Source organism: Podarcis bocagei, assembly GCF_964188305.1.
Source record: "Podarcis bocagei genome assembly, chromosome: W".
In the NCBI taxonomy this organism is placed as follows: domain Eukaryota; kingdom Metazoa; phylum Chordata; class Lepidosauria; order Squamata; family Lacertidae; genus Podarcis; species Podarcis bocagei.
This window is the reverse complement of record NC_138131.1, coordinates 81,851,683-81,870,830: the sequence shown is the minus strand read 5'-3', so window position 1 is coordinate 81,870,830 and position 19,148 is coordinate 81,851,683. Positions and strand designations below refer to the sequence as shown.

Sequence of the window (19,148 nt, the reverse complement as noted above, 5' to 3'; positions counted from 1 at the left end):
GGGCTTGTGGGGAGGAGGGAGGGCGCCTCTGGAACCGGAGGGGGGCGCTCAGCTGACCGGCCCCCTCTCTCCCTCTGCCTCAGGTGGAACCTGAAGATGCTGCAGTGCCGCGGCTGCGCCCAGTGGTTCCACGAGGCCTGCACCCAGTGCCTCAGCAAGCCGCTGCTCTACGGGGACAGGTGAGGGGCAGCCCTGGGTGGGGGGGGGAGGGTGGGGGTCAGAGGGCGAGGGCATCTTGTGACTGACCCCCCACACACCCGGCTCCACCCGGCAGGTTCTACGTCTTTGAGTGCTGCGTCTGCACGGGAGGCCCAGAGAGCGTCCGGCGTCTCCCCCTGAGATGGTGAGGGGGCGCTTTGGGGCGGCAGGGGGGCATGAGCACAAGAAAGCAATGCAGCGGCCTGGCCCCAGACTCGGTCACGGGATCGGGGCCCCCGTTGGGCAGGACGTCCCTGCATCTTGGGGGGCTGGACTGGATGACCCTCGGGGTACCTGCCAACTGTGATTCCATATAAAAGCAGCTTAAAGAGAGCCAAAGGAAGGTGGGTCCTTAAAAAAACAACAACCCCACATCTGGAGTGTATCCGGATCCACTTGGGCCCTTTAATTAACAGCTTCCTGCTTCTCACTTGATTTCCTAATACTCCGCTTGGGATAATTGGGACACTTAGAATAAGTCGGTCAGAATTCAGCAGCTGATCTGGAAAGCGAAGAGAGAGCAGAAGGGGGAAGGAGGTTTTGGCGCCAGAGCGAAGGAAGCCGCCACCTCAAGGGCCAGGAGGCACCGGGCGGGAGTGGGGGGCCGGGAGGGTGGGGGGCTGCGCTGGCTGCGCTGAGGGATTCCCGCCTGCCCCCCCCCCGCAGGGTGGACGTGTCACGGCTAAAACGGCCGCTGTTTCTTTAATGCGAATAAAGCTGGGTCAGCATGACTCAGCGGTCTGAACCAAGTTGTATATATAAGTGAGAAATGTTAGTTTGGGCTGTGGCTGGTGTTTGGGTTGGTTGGTGCTGGTGTGTATAGTTATTCAGTCATGTTTTGCACAAAGACTTTTAAGAATAAAACTCTGCAAGGATATTCCCGTGGACTCTTTTTGTGACGACAAGGAGTCTGAGAAGATAAAGGGAGGTCAGAACCCTTTCCTTCTTTTTTTTGCTTTCTACAAACACTGACAGGTTATGGGCCCAGTGTTTCTGAGCATGTGCAGAGTGCAAAACGACTAACAGCATTTCAGCAAAGAGCTGGTGAGTCCTGGTGGTGTACGGAGACAGTGGCTGTGCGTTGGAGCAGTTGGTGGCAAGCTGTAACTGTCTGCAGCGACGCTGGAGCGGCTAGGATCTGAGGATCAGGAAAGCACTCAGCGTCAGCTACTGGAACAGTTTGAACTGCTAGAGGACCACAGCAGGCGACTCACAGAGCGGCTACACCAGTTGCAGAGCCAGGCGGGACTTGAGGGTCAACAGAGGCAGCAGCTAGAAGCCGGTGAGTGCCAGCCAGGACCATCCAGTTGGACTCTAAAGAGAGAGTCAGGAGAGATTGCTGGAGGCCCCACAGAAGGGGCTCAGCAAGCACCAGCAGAGATGGCAGATTTCCAGTCTTCCCAAGTTGTAAATATTGGGGGAGGCATCCCTTTTGAACTTCTCTCAGAAAGCAACTGGCTGAGTTGGTCAATTAAAATGCAGCAGTTGTTAAGGAGAGATGGACTATGGGACTGTGTTGAAACTGAGGTTTTGAGAACTGACTCTGCTGAGAAAAAACGGCTGGATGAAAGGGCCCGTGCCCAAATTATGCTGTGTTTGAGAAACTCTCAGTTATTGCATGTAGCAAATGCCAGCACAGCATTTGAGTGCTGGAATTTATTAAGGGCAATGCATGTCAGAGAAACTGCCGGAACTATCATTTCTCTGACCAGAAGGCTGTTCAGGACTGTTATGAAGGAAGGTGAGAGTTTGGCAACTCATCTTCAAATGCTGAAATCTCTGTTTCTTCAACTACAGCAGAGAGGTAAGCGTTATGATGAGACTGACCAAACCTACATTATCCTTTCAAGTTTGCCTGAAAGCTGGTTGCCTGTGATTAACAGCATGGAGAGTATGCGTCCCCGAGATCTGACCCTTGAGTATGTGGTTGGCAGATTGACCGAAGAAGCAGAAAGAAGGTCAGATAGGCAGGCTGAACTCCAAGAGCGGAGGAGTTACAGCCGAGGGGGCCAGCAGCAGAATCTGCCAATGGAGCAACGCCAAGGTTTGGACTTGGCCATGGCGGTGAGGAGATGCTATAGATGCAACCAACCCGGGCATCTCCAACGTCAATGCAGGGCAAGACTTCCAGGAGACGACATGGAGCAGAGACAGCAATCGACGCAGAAACGTAAGCAGAAGGGGTTCTCTTCAGGGAAGAAGAACACGCGTTCTACTCAGTTTGTGTCTGCATTTTCTAGGGAGGAGAGAAAGATACCTCGAGGAACATGGTTGCTGGACTCTGGCAGCAGCAGGATTATCTGCAATAGTCAGGAGGACTTTAAGACCCTGGAGAAGCCAGCTGATGGAAAAGACTCAATTTATCTTGCTGATGGTCGTAGAAGCAAGATTGATGGCCAGGGAACATGTTTCCTGCAGTGCTTGAACACTACTCTACCAGAGACTCTGTTTATCAGCAGTTTGGACTATTGTTTACTGTCTGTAAGCTGTTTGATTAATGCAGGGTATAGTGTTAAGTTCACGCAGGATGGCTGTCTGATAAAGAATGGAACTCAGGTATGTGGCCATGCAAAGTTGGAAAATGGGTTATATGTAATGCAGGACAAGCCTGTTAAAGCAGCCCAGGTGGTTCAGGATAATTTGCCAGTTCATAAGGGGTGTGTACATCAACTGCACAGAAAACTGGGTCACGCCAATTTCCGTGTGCTTTCAGAGATGCAAAAGGTGTGCAAGAACCTAAAAGTAAATAGCTGTAACTGTTTTCTAGATTGCAATGTATGTAAAATGGCCAAATCTAAGAGGAAGCCTGTGGCTTCTAAAAGCGACAGAGTATCTAAAGAGGTTTTAGAACTTGTCCATTGTGACGTGATAGGCCCTTTTCCACAGAAGACTGAAGGGGGCGCCAGATATGTTTTTCTGGTAATAGATGACAAATCACGTTTTAGTTGGCTGTTTTTGTTAAAGCAGAAATCTGAGTGTTTCCCCACATTCAGAGAATGGGTTGCCCAAGCTGAAAAGCTCTTCGCTCGGCCTGTTGTGCAGCTGCAAACAGATAGGGGCGGAGAATTTCTGAACAAACAATTTGGGACATGGTTGCGACGTAAGGGGATCACTCACCGTTTGACTAACCCTTATAGCCCTGCTGAAAATGGTCTGTGTGAAAGATGTGGGGCTGTGATACAGTCAGTAAAGGACTGCCTGCTAGTGGATGCAGGATTGGGCCACAACCATAGGCTGTGGGGCGAGGCTTTTCTGACCGCGAACTTTTTGATTAATAGAACCTGGTCTAGCTCTATAAAAGATATTCCATATTGTGTGTTGTTTGGGAAAGAACCAGAGTGGACAATGCTCCATAATTGGGGTTCTTGGGCACATGTAAATATCCCCAAAGCTCAGCGCCAGAAAGGGGGCGCTAGAGCACAGAAACTGCGGTTTGTGGGATATCAGTCCTATGGCAAAGGGTGGCGTTTCAATTTACGCCCAGGACGCGTGGTTCTGTCACGAAGCGCAGACTTCGCTGACCAGGACAGATGGACTGCGATCCATGCCAACCCTGACTGCCTACTGCCCCTGCAAGTAAGAGAAGAGGCTTCTTCTCAGCCATTGGCAACACAGGAGCAGAATGAGGAGGAGGCACAGATTTCCCCAAAAGATGTGGCAATAGATAATACTTCTCTAGAGGAAGAGGAAGAAGAGCCAGAGATAAGGGGGGAAGAAGAAGTAGTTGTACCTAAGCGCTCCCAGCGTTCAAACAAGGGTGTACCTCCTCAGCGTTTGACCCTAGGAGGAGTGAGAGTATGCAATGTGAGTTGTGTGGAACCACAAAGTTATAATGAAGTCTTAGACTTACCCCCTGGGGAACGTGCTTTGTGGGAACAAGCTATGAAAGAAGAAATGGACTCTTTTAAACGTAACAAAGTGTTTGAGGTCATAATGCCGCCACCTGGTGGCAGAGTGGTCACATGCAAGTGGGTTTACAAAAGGAAAACCCTTGCATCTGGGGAACCACGTTTTCGAGCCAGATTAGTAGCCAGAGGGTTCACTCAGATTAAAGGGGAGAGTTATGATGAAGTGTTTTCTCCCACGGTAAAGAGTGAAACTTTTCGTTTAATGCTTTCCATTGCTGCTGTAAGACAACTAGCAGTGCACCATTTTGATGTTGATGCTGCATATCTGCATGCAAATTTAGACCATGAAGTGTTAATGAGACAACCCCCTGGGTTTGAAGAGGAGAATGGTGCAGTCTGGCGTTTGAGAAAGGCTGTTTATGGTCTCAAACAAAGTGGAAGGTGTTGGAACCAGTGTTTAAATGAAGCCCTTGTAAAACTTGGTTTTAAAAGGAGTGTGGCTGATCCATGCCTGTACACCAAGGGGACAGGCAACAAATATCTAATGCTCTTAGTCTTTGTTGATGATTTGCTTGTGGCAGGGAGTTCCACAGATGAGATCCAGAAGCTCACAAGTCAACTAGAAAAGAGGTTTAAGCTTAAAGCCTTGGGGCCTGTAAGCAATTACTTGGGAGTAGAAGTAAGGCAGGAAGCTGATGGAAGCTTCCTATTGAGTCAGAAAGAGAAAATTCTTCATTTAATAGAGCAGTTTGGCATGGAAAACTGTAAGCCAGTTCAGACTCCCATGACACCAGATTTCCCAAAGACACTGTGTGATGATGAATTTGATCAGCCTGAATTGTATCACTCAAAAATAGGATCACTGTTGTATTTAAGCCAGTGGTCAAGGCCAGACATTGCATGTGCTACAAATGTTCTGAGCCAACGTGTATCTAAACCCAGTACTGCCGATTGGTGTGCTTTGAAAAGGCTTATCAGATATCTAAAGGGGACATTAAATGCATGTTTAAAGATATCTAGTACACAAGATGAAAAACTAGAAGTATTTGTTGATGCGGACTGGGGAAGCTGTGTAGCTACTAGAAAATCTACAAGTGGAATGGTTATGATGTTTGCCAATTCCATAATTGGATGGAGGTCAAAGAAACAAGGATTTGTTGCGACCTCATCCTGTGAGGCAGAATATGGGAGCCTGTCGCTAGCATGCAAAGAAATCATGTGGTTTATACAGATACTAAAAGATCTAGATTGTAAAGTAGATTTGCCTATCCAAGTGTATGAAGATAGCCAATCGTGCATTGCATTAGCGGGCTCGGAAATAATGAAATCCGCATCAAAACATATTGCTATCCGTCATGCGAATGTGAGAGATTGTGTACAGAATGGGGTAATCAAACTGGAGTACTGTCAATCACAAGATAATATTGCTGATTTGTTTACCAAGCCTTTGCCAGCAACATGCCATAATGAATTGATGACAAAACTGGGTTTATGTATATAATGTATTGTTTCTGTTGGGGTTTTTCGCATTTAAGAAACAGAAGGGGTGTCACGGCTAAAACGGCCGCTGTTTCTTTAATGCGAATAAAGCTGGGTCAGCATGACTCAGCGGTCTGAACCAAGTTGTATATATAAGTGAGAAATGTTAGTTTGGGCTGTGGCTGGTGTTTGGGTTGGTTGGTGCTGGTGTGTATAGTTATTCAGTCATGTTTTGCACAAAGACTTTTAAGAATAAAACTCTGCAAGGATATTCCCGTGGACTCTTTTTGTGCCGACAAGGAGTCTGAGAAGATAAAGGGAGGTCAGAACCCTTTCCTTCTTTTTTTTGCTTTCTACAAACACTGACAGGACGTAGCCCACCTGGTCCTCTACCACCTCAGCATCTGCTGCAAGAAGAAGTACTTTGACTTTGAGCGCGAGATCCTGCCCTTCGCCAGCGAGAACTGGGACAGCCTCCTGCTGGGCGAGGTGAGAGGCCGGTGGGTGGGGGGAGGGATCCTGGGGGCAGGAGGAGAAGAGGGGGGGGGCGAGACTCCGAATCTCAGGGTTGTGGGTTCGAGTCCCAGGCGGGGCAAAACATTCTTGAATTGCAGGGGATGGGACCCGATAAAAGTCTAGGATCCCTTTAGTGTTGGGGATTGGCCGTGTGTTTTAAAATTCATCTTGTTTGTTTTTGCCCAGTTCTCTAATCTGTCAAGGTCGTTTTGAAGTGTGATCCTGTCCTCTGGGGTGTTAGCCACCCCTCCCAGTTTGGGGTCATCTGCAAATTTGATCAGGATGCCCTTGAGTCCATCATCCAAGTCGTCGATAAAGATGTTGAATAAGACCGGGCCCAAGACAGAACCCTGTGGCACCCCACTAGTCACTCTTCTCCAGGATGAAGAGGAACCATTGATGAGCACCCTTTGGGTTCGGTCAGTCAGCCAGTTACAAATCCACTGAGTGGTAGCATAGTCAAGACCGCATTTTACCAGCTTCTTTACAAGATCATGGGGCACCTTGTCAAATGCCTTGCTGAAATCAAGGTAGGCTACATCCACTGCATTCCCTTCATCTACCAGGCTTGTAATTCTGTCAAAAAACGAGATCAGGTTAGTCTAACATGACTTATTTTTCAGAAATCCATGCTGACTATTGGTGATCACAGCATTCCTTTCTAGGTGCGCACAGACTGTTTGCTTAATGATCTGCTCCAGAATCTTCCCTGGTATTGATGTCAGACTGACTGGGCGATAATTATTTGGGTCCTCTCTTTTCCCCTTTTTGAAAATAGGGACAACATTTGCCCTCCTCCAGTCTGCCGGGACTTCGCCTGTTCTCCAGGAATTCTCAAAGATGACTGCCAGTGGTTCTGAGATCACATCTGCCAGTTCTTTTAATACTCTTGGATGCAGTTCATCTGACCCTGGAGACTTGAATACATCTCGTTTCTCTCTGATCGGGGACAGAGGGTGGCGCTTGGGGGGGAATTGTCATCGCGTCACTCCTTGGTGTGTGGAGTGCCTCAGGGTGCGATTCTCTCCCCGATGCTTTTTAACATCTTTATGCGCCCCCTCGCCCAGCTTGTCCGGAGTTTTGGGCTGGGCTGCCATCAGTATGCTGATGACACCCAACTCTATCTGTCAGGGCTGCCACTCAGTCCCAGCTCACATAGGACCACGTTAGCCAGCGTTCCGGTTAAAAGAGTCTTTATTGGATTACAGGTTCCATTTCCAAACTGCAATGTGCAGCCCTACTTCTTCTAGGTCAGACCGGCGAAGACCCGTCTGAGTCTCCGCCTCTAGCACACCAGCTTAATACCCTAGCCTTGCTCCACCTCCTGCGCCTTTCCTTCCGTCTCTGGGTCCTTCTGCCCCCCGGGGTCTCTTCTTTCCTACTCTCTTCTGACGCGGATCCCCCTGACCCTTCCGCCTCCTTGCGGCGGGCTTTGGGACCTGGCTCACTCTCTGGGCTGCTTACTGCGCCAGCTTCCGCTACATTTGAACTTGGCACGCGCGCCCAACTCTCTACCTTCCTCTTGATCGTTTCGTCGCTCCCCGAGGTGGGCGTGACTACTCCTGACTCATGCCCTCCCTCCTTCTGAAAGCCTCCGGAACCCGATATCTGGTCCCCTTTCTCCCCGCTGCTCCCGGCTGGGCACGTGGGTCCCGATCTCCAACTGCTGCTCTCTGATCCCTCTCTGGACCCTTCTTCCTGGGGTGTCCCCCTGCTTTCCCCCCTTGCTCTGACCGCTGGCGCTCCCTTCTGGGAATCCTCGGACTCACTGGACAGGCTCGGTGATCTCGGGTCGTCATCCCCACTCATCTTTCCTTCGTATTCCTCCCCCTCGCTCTCTGTCTCCTCCCTTCTCTGCGTCTCTGCTCCTGAACCCCTGACATCCATCCCCCCCTCGAAGCCCCCCCTTCCCCCCCTCCCCGCTTTCAAGGGTGGTTGCTGGGTGCTCCATCATCACAGGAGTGAATGCCGGATACAGTTCGCTCCTCGTCGCTGGCCGCCAACTGAAGACCTCCGAGTCTTCCTCCTCGCGTTCGTCAACGGTGAGCTGCTCCGCCTCCATTTCAGTGCCGCCGTGCTCGAAACCGAGATCCTCCCCGCACACGTCCATGTCAGTCTCTGCGTCGGTCGCTTGACCTGGCATCTCCAGCCACCTCCGGCGCCACTGCTCCTCTGGCCGATCGTCCCACCAATACGAGGTGTCGGACGCCGAACCCTCCGGTGACCCCTCTGGGGAACGTGTGCCCTGTGCGGGCTCCCCGTCCGAGTCGAAGCCATGGAACGTGCTGGAGGAAAGTGTGGGCGTGAACAACCAGTCGTCGAAGAAGCCTGCTGGCATGGGTCTGTGTGGGAAAAGGGCATGAAACTCGTCCTTGAGCAGGGGTTCCTCCAAAGCGTAGTCTGGCACCCAGCTATTAGCACTGGCCCGGGTGCCCTCTCTGGCTAGGAGGTATTCTACTCCGTCTTCCCCCCATCTGGAGTCCAAAATCTCCGTGACTTCGTTGATGGGGTCCTGCTGTGGCAATCTCCCCGCCTCCGTCCGCTCCTGAGACGGACTCGGTGCCGTTCCTGGTTCCTGGAACCTGTGAGGTGTCCTGTAGGGAGTGAGCACCGACCTGTGGAACACCGGATGCATCCTGGAACCCTCCGGTAGCACCAGCCTGAAAGCTACTGGGTTGATCTGCGCTTCGACTTGGTATGGACCGAGTTGCTTGTGCCCCAACTTCTTCTTGGCTAACGATCTGGTCGGCACTGCGTGGGCTGCCAACCAGACCCAGTCTCCCACTCGTATCTCTTCGCCAACCCGCCTGTGCTTGTCAGCTTGCACCTTGTATGCGTGCTTCGCTAGCTCCAGCTGCCGTCGGAGTTGATCGTGGACCTCCTGCAACTCAGACGCGAAAGCGTCCGCCGTCTGCGGTTCCCCTTCCCCCACTCTGTCCAGTCCCGGGAAGGTTCTGGGATTCCTCCCATTGTTGGCGAAGAACGGCGTCACCCCTGTGGACACGTGCTTCGTGTTGTTGTAGGCGAACTCGGCGAGCGGCAGGTAATCCACCCACGTCGCAGGCTGTTGATTGGCATAGCATCTCAGGTACTGCTGCATGATGGCATTGACCCTCTCCGCTTGCCCGTTGGTCTGCGGGTGTCTCGCTGATGTCAGGTTGATCTTGACGTTCAGGAAGCCCATCAGCTTCTGCCAGAAATTCGAGATGAACTGGCGGCCGCGGTCGGACAGTATAGACCGCGGCAGCCCGTGCACTTTGAACACGTGATCTATGAACAGTTTGGCTGTTTGTTCTGCTGTGGCCACCTTCGCACACGGTATGAAATGTGCCATCTTGGTGAACAAGTCCACCACCACTAGTACAGCTGTCTTGCCTCTCGAGCTGGGTAGATCCGTGACAAAGTCCAGGGCCACCCTCTCCCACGGTTCAAACGGCGTTTGCAGCGGTTCCAGCAGTCCCGCCGGTGGTTTGTGCACCGGTTTGGCCCTCTGGCAGGTGTCGCACCTCGCGACGTAGTCCGCGACTTCCCCTCTCAGTCTGGGCCACCAAAAGTCCCTTGCGACTAATTCCACCGTTTTTTCTGTGCCAAAGTGCCCGGCCGTGGGTGCGTCGTGCAACTGCTGCAGTACCTTGGCGCGAAGTTCGTCTCCCGGCACGTAGATGGCCCCTTTACGTAAGAGCAAGCCGTCTCGTATCTGGAACTCGTCGCTCTTCGCCGTGCCCTTGTGCACCTCGGCCATCTTCGCCTGCGCGAATGAGTCGTCCTGCAACGCCCGCCGCACCGCATCCAGGTCTACTGTGGCTGAAGCGCACGCCCACGCTGTTGGCGCGAAGATGTGCATGGCTGCCGCTGGCGTCGCCTCTTCGAGGTATTGCGGTTTTCGGGACAGTGCATCCGCCATGATGTTGGTGTCGCCTGGGACGTACTCTATTCGGAAATCGAAGTCAGCAAAGAACTCCGCCCAACGTATCTGCCTCTGGTTCAGGAACTTCGCCGTGCGCCAGTGCTCCAGATTCTTGTGGTCCGTGCAGACCTGCACCGTGTGCTTGGCGCCGATCAGGAAGTGTCTCCACGCCTTGAAAGCTGCATGAATGGCAAGCAACTCCCTGTCCCAGATGGTGTAGTTCTGCTCCGACTTGCTGAGCTTTCTGGAGTAGAACGCTCCCGGCCTCCAGACCCCCTGTGGGTCCCTCTGCAGCAGGACAGCTCCCACTGCTCTATCGGACGCGTCTGTCTCTACCCGCATCGGTCTGCTGGGGTCGATATGCAGCAGTTGCTCTTCCGACGCGAAGAGACGCTTGAGTGCCTGAAAGGACTGCTCCGCCTGCTCCGTCCAGATGAATTTCTTTTTCTTGGAGCTTAGCGTGTCCGTAATAGCTGCCGTCTGCATCGCGAACCCCTTGATAAACTTGCGATAGAAGTTGGCGAAGCCGACAAACCGCTGGACCTCCTTCCGGTTGCGCGGGCTCTTCCAATCCAACACCGCGCGAACCTTGGCGCTGTCCATGGCTAGCCCCTTGTCCGACAACTTGTAACCCAAGAAATCCACCTCCTTCGTGTCGAACTGGCACTTCTCCAGTTTGGCGTACAGTCTATGCTGCTGCAACCTCTCCAGCACCTCCCGAACGTCTTGGTCATGCGCTTGCTGCGATTCGGAGAATATCAGGATGTCATCCAGAAAGCAGACGCACTTCTTGTAGAGGAGTCCCGCCAACACATGATGCATGAAAGCTTGAAAACAGTGAGAACCGTTTTGCAATCCAAACGGCATCACTCTGTATTCGTAGGTGCCCAGAGGCGTGAACATGGCTGTCTTCCACTCATCGCCCTCCCTCATGCGGATGAGATTGTACGCCCCTCGCAGGTCCAACTTGGTGAACACGCGTCCCTTGCGCACCGTCGCCAGTAGGTCGTCAATCCTGGGCATGGGGAAATCAGAGGGCTTGGTCATCTTGTTCAAGAGGCGAAAATCCACCACCAGTCTTTTTTGGGGCGTGTCCTTCTTCTTCACGAAGAAAACAGGACTGCCCCCTACTGCCCTGGACTCCCGGATGAAACCGCGCTCCAAATTGTGATCTATGAACTGTTTGAGTTCCTGTAGTTCGTCCTCAGACATGGAATACAGCTTCCCTTTCGGTAGCGTCGCCCCTGGTAGGAGGTCAATCTTGCAGTCATATTGCCTGTGTGGTGGTAGCTTGTCTGCCTCCTTCTCGCAGAAGACCTCCAGAAAGTCTGCGTATTTGTGGGGGACTGCTTGCAACGTTCCCAACTGCAGTTGTGATTCCTCCTCCTCTCCCTCCTGTCTGGGCAGGATGCAGTGTTCTGCGCAGTAAGAGGAGCCGAAGATCAGCTATCGCTGGTACCAAGCCAGTGTCGGACTGTGCCTGTCCAGCCAACTCATGCCCAACACAATGGGTGTGTCCGACAGTCGGGTGACATTAAAACTGATGACTTCCATGTGGTTACCAAGGCGCATCACCATTGGCGGCGTCTGCTTCACCACCTGCCCCCCCAGCAACTCTCTGCCATCCACTGTGACGACTTGCAGGGGCAGAGTGGCAGGTAATAGCTGTATAGCGTGCTGCTCCACAAAATCCTGCGCTATAAAGTCTGCGTTGCTTCCAGAATCCACAGAAAGCGGCACTTCGATAGTGACGCCATCGGGTAGCTGGAGAGATGCTGTGAGCTGCACTACTGGTTTGGGTGGGAGGGGGTCCGTGGGTTGCAAGATCGCTGGGGACTGCTTCAGTGATGCGTCTGGCTGGGCCCCAGTGCCTCTGTCTCCAGCCAGACATCGTCGTTTCCCTGCTGGGGTTCGCTGTGTTGCGTGGCCGCTTTCACCGTTGCGGAGGCTGCAGTGTGCTTGGAGCTCCTCTGGGGACACTCTTTCGCCAAGTGTTGAGAGCTGTCGCATATGTAACACTTCCGGGTCCCTCTAGGAGGTTTAGTCTTGACTGCCGCCGGTGCAGGGGCTCTGGTAGCTGACTGAGCCCTGGCGCCTCCCACCTCCATAGGTTCCACTCCCCCTCCTGGCGGAGGTGTGGATTGCGCACGCGCAGCTTCCCTGGGAACGAAAGAGAAACTTCTCGCTGCTTCGCGCCCTCCACGTCCTTTGTCTCTGCACCATGGACGTTCTTCCAGCCTCACCCCCACAGTCAGCGCCCTTTGGACCACCTCCTGCGTGCTCCGGGGCCTCTCCCCCCTCGCAATTTCGTCTTTAACAGCACTGCTCAGACCCTCCCAGAATAGGTCTCTGACTGGGGGCGAATCCCGGTCCCATTCCAAGGCACTGACCAGCGCAAAAAAGCGGGCGTGGTACTGCCGTACGCTCGCCCTCCCTTGTTCCAGTCCATGAATCTCCCGTCGGGCAAGATCCACGTCAATGGTAGATAAAAAGCACGCATCCATCGCTTTGATAAAGGCATCTGCACTCTGAAGCGCCGGATCTTTATCCCTCCACAAATTGCGTAGCCACGCTTTAGCATCCCCATGCAAATGGGATAGTATAAACCCCACTTTCTCTTCCTCATCTCTAAAGTCTTTTGCCAGCAGTTGCAGTGCGCACATTACGTCTGCTCGAAAATTGGGGTACTGTTGTAAATTCCCATCGAAGTGAGCCACAAGCCCTCCTGCTCTCCGTGCCAACCCAACCCCCTCCGGTCTGGGTCCTGGCTGCCCATGCTTAACCAATGCTTCAAACCTGGCGTGGAGATCTCTGTAGGCGGCTGCCGCATCCTCCTCCCTTTTCTTGGATGCCTGTACCTCCGCGTTCAATTGGGTCACTGCCTGTTGCAGCGCTGAAATTTTCTCTGCTTCCGTCATCTCTGCCAACCGTTGTGAGCTTGCTCCCAAACACCAATTTCCTCCTCTCGCTGCTTCTGCCTCCGCTGCGAGGTATCAGGTGTCCGAAGCTAATGGAGACGGGTCTTACTGTCAGGGCTGCCACTCAGTCCCAGCTCACATAGGACCACGTTAGCCAGCGTTCCGGTTAAAAGAGTCTTTATTGGATTACAGGTTCCATTTCCAAACTGCAATGTGCAGCCCTACTTCTTCTAGGTCAGACCGGCGAAGACCCGTCTGAGTCTCCGCCTCTAGCACACCAGCTTAATACCCTAGCCTTGCTCCACCTCCTGCGCCTTTCCTTCCGTCTCTGGGTCCTTCTGCCCCCCGGGGTCTCTTCTTTCCTACTCTCTTCTGACGCGGATCCCCCTGACCCTTCCGCCTCCTTGCGGCGGGCTTTGGGACCTGGCTCACTCTCTGGGCTGCTTACTGCGCCAGCTTCCGCTACATTTGAACTTGGCACGCGCGCCCAACTCTCTACCTTCCTCTTGATCGTTTCGTCGCTCCCCGAGGTGGGCGTGACTACTCCTGACTCATGCCCTCCCTCCTTCTGAAAGCCTCCGGAACCCGATATCTGGTCCCCTTTCTCCCCGCTGCTCCCGGCTGGGCACGTGGGTCCCGATCTCCAACTGCTGCTCTCTGATCCCTCTCTGGACCCTTCTTCCTGGGGTGTCCCCCTGCTTTCCCCCCTTGCTCTGTCCGCTGGCGCTCCCTTCTGGGAATCCTCGGACTCACTGGACAGGCTCGGTGATCTCGGGTCGTCATCCCCACTCATCTTTCCTTCGTATTCCTCCCCCTCGCTCTCTGTCTCCTCCCTTCTCTGCGTCTCTGCTCCTGAACCCCTGACACTATCTGTTGATGGATGGCCATCCTGACTCGGCCCCAGACACACTGACCAGATGTCTGGAAGCTGTGGCTGGATGGCTACGTGGGAGCCGGTTGAAGTTAAATCCTTCGAAGACAGAGGTCCTCTGGCTGGGGCGGGACGATATGGGATCGAGGGGGCAACTCCCATCTCTTGCGAGGGTGCAATTAGTGCCAGCACCGTCCGTTAAGAGTTTGGGTGTAATCTTCGATACCTCCCTCTCTATGGAGGCGCAGATTACAGCTATAACAAAGGCGGCATTTTTCCATCTCCGCCAAGCTAAGCAGTTGGCCCCTTATCTCTCTCGCCCTGACCTAGCCACTGTGATCCATGCGACGGTCACCTCCAGACTGGATTATTGTAACTCGCTCTACGTGGGGCTGCCCTTGAGACTGACCCAGAAACTCCAGCGGGTGCAGAATGCCGCGGCGAGACTCCTTATGGGGTCTTCGCTGCGAGATCACATTCATCCGGTACTATACCAGCTGCACTGGCTCCCGGTGGAGTACAGGATCAGGTTTAAGGTGCTGGTTTTAACCTTCAAAGCCCTACACGGCCTAGGACCCTCGTACCTACGGGACCGCCTCTCCCGGTATGCCCCACAGAGGAACCTACGGTCTGCAAATAATAACATCCTCAAGGTCCCAGGCCTCAGAGAGGTTAGGCTGGCTCAACTAGAGCCAGGGCCTTCTCGGCTGCGGCTCCAATCTGGTGGAATGCTCTGCCTCATGAGACCAGGGCCCTGCGGGACCTGACATCTTTCCGCAGGGCCTGCAAGACAGAGTTGTTCCGCCAGGCCTTTGGTCAGGGCGCAGCCTGACTCCCTCCTCTGGCAACCTGCACAGAATTTTGTTTAATCGGTTGCCATCAATTTGATTTTAACTAATTTTTATAATGAAATATTTTTAGAATGTGTTATTATTTGATTGTTTATTTGATTGTTGTTAGCCGCCCTGAGCCCGGCTTGGCTGGGGAGGGCAGGATATAAATAAAATTTATTATTATTATTATTATTATTATTATTATTATTATTATTATTATTATTATTATTATTATCTAAACTAGCCAAGTATTCTTGTACTATCTCCTTAGTTATTCTGGGCTGTGTTTCCTTTGCTGAATCATTTGCTCCAAATTCTTCAGGTTGGGCATTCTTTTCTTTATCGGAGAAGACTGAGGCAAAGAAGGCATTGAGGAGTTCAGCCCTTTCTGTGTCCCCTGTTTGCATTTCACCATCTTCTCCTCTGAGTGACCCCACTGTTTCTTTGTTCTTCCTTTTGCTACGAACATACCCTACAAACATACCCATAGTCCTAGTATGCTTGGCTGCTCCTTTCCGCTGTATAGTAAACTTCAGAAGAGCATGATCACTCGCGCCTAATGATCCTTCCACTTCTACCCCACTAACCAGGTCATCAACATTGGTTAGGACCAGATCTAAAATGGCTGTTCCTCTTGTTGTTCCTCCCACTTTCTGGACAATGAAGTTGTCTGCAAGGCCAGTGAGGAATCTGTTTGACCTTATGCTCTTGGCTGAGTTTGACATCCAACAAATATCCGGGTAATTGAAGTCCCCCATTACTACTATCTCCCTTCCTTTTGCATGCTTGGCCATCTGTCCCAGGAAGGCATCATCTATGTCCTCCGTTTGGCTTGGGGATCTATAGTAAACTCCCACAATGAGGTCTCTGTTATTCTTCTCTCCCTTAATTTTGACCCAAATGCTCTCACTTTGGCTTTGAGGTTCTAAATCCTGGATCTCTTCACAGGTATACAGATCCCTGACATATAACGCCACTCCTCCTCCTTTCTTGTCTGGTCTGTTTCTCTGAAATAGATTGTATCCCCCCATTATTACATTCCAATCGTGGGACTTATCCCACCAGGTTTCAGTGATGCCTATTATGTCATATTTAGTTTGCTGTACCAAGAGCTCAAGCTCATCTTGTTTATTTCCCATGCTTTGCACATTAGTGTACAGACATTGAAGTCCATTAATCATTCCCCCGTGTCTCTTATTTAAGGATTTTTTCCTCCCACCACTAGGTCTGCGTGCTGTTTGCTCCATTTGGTCTATGACATTTGGATGATCATCTTCATTAATTGATAGACTCCTACCTTCAGGAGCACTGTCTCCCTCCCCCACATTAGTCAGTTTAAAGCCCTCCTGATGAGGTTTCTGAGATTTTTGGCAAAAACATTTCTCCCAACCATTGTGAGGTGCAGCCCATCGCTTGCCAGAAGTCCATCTTCAAGAAACTGCAGTCCGTGATCTAAGAATCCAAACCGTTCCTGTTTACACCATTTGCGAAGCCAGCTGTTCACTTCCACTATTTTTCCCTCTCTCCCTGGGCCACGTCGTTCAACTGGGAGGACAGATGAGATGACTACTGTGGGCAAGAAACCCATAAAAGAAATGGAGTGGCCCTCATAGTCAAAAAAAGAGTGGCGAAAGCTGTACTGGGATGCAATCTCAAAAATGATAGAATGATCTCGATACGAATCCAAGGCAGACCTTTTAACATCACAGTAATCCAAGTTTATGCACCAACCACTGAACTGAAATTGACCAATTCTATGAAGACTTACAACACCTTATAGAAATGACACCAAAGAAGGATGTTCTTCTCATTATAGGGGATTGGAATGCTAAAGTAGGGAGTCAAGAGATAAAAGGAACAACTGGCAAGTTTGGCCTTGGAGTTCAAAACAAAGCAGGGCAAAGGCTAATAGAGTTCTGCCAAGAGAACAAGCTGGTCACCACAAACACTCTTTCCCAACACACAAGAGACGACTCTACACATGGACATCACCAGATGGGCAACATCGAAATCAGATTGATTATATTCTCTGCAGCCAAAGATGGAGAAGCTCTATACAGTCAGCAAAAACAAGACCTGGAGCTGACTGTGGCTCAGATCATCAGCTTCTTATAGCAAAATTCAAGCTTAAACTGAAGAAAGTAGGAAAAACCACTGGGCCGGTAAGATGCAATCTAAATCAAATCCCTTATGAATACACAGTGGAAGTGAGGAACAGGTTTAAGGATTTAGATTTGGTGGACAGAGTGCCTGAAGAACTATGGATGGAGGCTCGTAACATTATACAGGAGGCAGCAACGAAAACCATCCCAATGAAAAGGAAATGCAAGAAAGCAAAGTGGCTGTCCAACAAGGCCTTACAAATAGCGGGGGAGAGAAGGCAAGCAAAATGTGAGGGAGATAGTGAAAGATACAGGAAATTGAATGCAGATTTCAAAAAAAAATAGCAAGGAGAGACAAGAAGGCCTTCTTAAACGAGCAATGCAAAGAAATACAGTGGTGCCCCACAAGACGAATGCCTCGCAAGACGGAAAACTCGCTAGACGAAAGAGTTTTCCGTTTTGGAGGTGCTTCGCAAAACGAATCTCTTATGGGCTTGCTTCGCAAGACGACAATGTCTTGCGAGTTCCTGCTGGTTTTTTTCTCCCCCCCCCCTTTTTCTAAGCCGCTAAGCCGCTTATCAGCTGATCCGATCACCAGATAAGCCGCTAAAAGCCTCTAAAAGCCTCTAATAGCGCTAATAGCGCTAATCCGCTAATCCTTCAATGGGCTTGTTTCGCAAGACGAAAAAAACTGCTAGACGAAGAGAATCACAGAACGGATTCTTTTCATCTTGCGAGGCACCACTGTATAGGAAAACGACAGAATGGGAAGAACCAGAGATCTGTTCAAGAAAACTGGAGATATGAAAGGAACATTTTGTACAAAGATTACCATAATAAAAGACAAAAGTGGAAAGGACCTAACAGAAGCAGAAGACATCAAGAAGAGGTGGCAAGAATACACAGAGGAATTATACCAGAAAGATATGGATGTCTTGTACACCCCAGGTAGTGTGGTTGCTGACCTTGAGCCAGACAGCCTATGGCAAGTTCTTAAAGAACTGGGAGTGCCTCATCTGTCTCCTGAGAAATCTCTATGTGGGACAAGAAGCTACAGTTAGAACTGGATATGGAACAACTGATTGGTTCAAAATTGGGAAAGGAGTACGACAAGGCTATACATGGTCTCCCTGCTTATTTAACTTATATCCATAATTCATCATGCGAAAGGCTGGGCTGGATGAGATTGCCAGAAGAAATATAGAATCATAGAATCATAGAGTTGGAAGAGACCACAAGGGCCATCGAGTCCAACCCCCTGCCAAGCAGGAAACACCATCAGAGCACTCCTGACATATGGTTGTCAAGCCTCTGCTTAAAGACCTCCAAAGTAGGAGACTCCACCACACTCCTTGGCAGCAAATTCCACTGTCAAACAGCTCTTACTGTCAGGAAGTTCTTCCTAATGTTTAGGTGGAATCTTCTTTCTTGTAGTTTGGATCCATTGCTCCGTGTCCGCTTCTCTGGAGCAGCAGAAAACAACCTTTCTCCCTCCTCTATGTGACATCCTTTTATATATTTGAACATGGCTATCATATCACCCCTTAACCTCCTCTTCTCCAGGCTAAACATGCCCAGCTCCCTTAGCCGTTCCTCATAAGGCATCGTTTCCAGGCCTTTGACCATTTTGGTTGCCCTCCTCTGGACACGTTCCAGTTTGTCAGTGTCCTTCTTGAACTGTGGTGCCCAGAACTGGACACAGTACTCCAGGTGAGGTCTGACCAGAGCAGAATACAGTGGCACTATTACTTCCCTTGATCTAGATGCTATACTCCTATTGATGCAGCCCAGAATTGCATTGGCTTTTTTAGCTGCCGCGTCACACTGTTAGCTCATGTCAAGTTTGTGGTCCACCAAGACTCCTAGATCCTTTTCACATGTACTGCTCTCAAGCCAGGTGTCACCCATCTTGTATTTGTGCCTCTCATTTTTTTTGCCCAAGTGCAATACTTTACATTTCTCCCTGTTAAAATTCATCTTGTTTGTTTTTGCCCAGTTCTCTAATCTGTCAAGGTTGTTTTGAAGTGTGATCCTGTCCTCTGGGGTGTTAGCCACCCCTCCCAGTTTGGTGTCATCTGCAAATTTGATCAGGATGCCCTTGAGTCCATCATCCAAGTCGTTGATAAAGATGTTGAATAAGACCGGGCCCAAGACAGAACCCTGTGGCACCCCACTAGTCACTCTTCTCCAGGATGAAGAGGAACTATTGATGAGCACCCTTTGGGTTCGGTCAGTCAGCCAGTTACAAATCCACTGAGTGGTAGCATAGTCAAGACCACATTTTACCAGCTTCTTTACAAGAATATCATGGGCACCTTGTCAAATGCCTTGCTGAAATCAAGGTAGGCTACATCCACTGCATTCCCTTCATCTACCAGGCTTGTAATTCTGTCAAAAAACGAGATCAGGTTAGTCTGACATGACTTATTTTTCAGAAATCCATGCTGACTATTGGTGATCACAGCAATTGAAGTCC

The 19,148-nt window shown here is 50.9% G+C and overlaps 1 protein-coding gene across 1 annotated transcript in view; it reads left to right on the top strand.

Annotated features, from left to right (window-relative positions):
- Positions 1-19,148, top strand: part of LOC308578218 (PHD finger protein 1-like) — a gene marked incomplete at both ends in the record, with an annotated part of 137,424 nt that overhangs the window by 2,196 nt on the left and 116,080 nt on the right. The window contains 3 exon segments of the mRNA XM_081178468.1: positions 84-179; positions 275-343; positions 5,927-6,014. Of these exon segments, the coding sequence (XP_081034594.1) occupies positions 84-179; positions 275-343; positions 5,927-6,014 (253 nt within the window).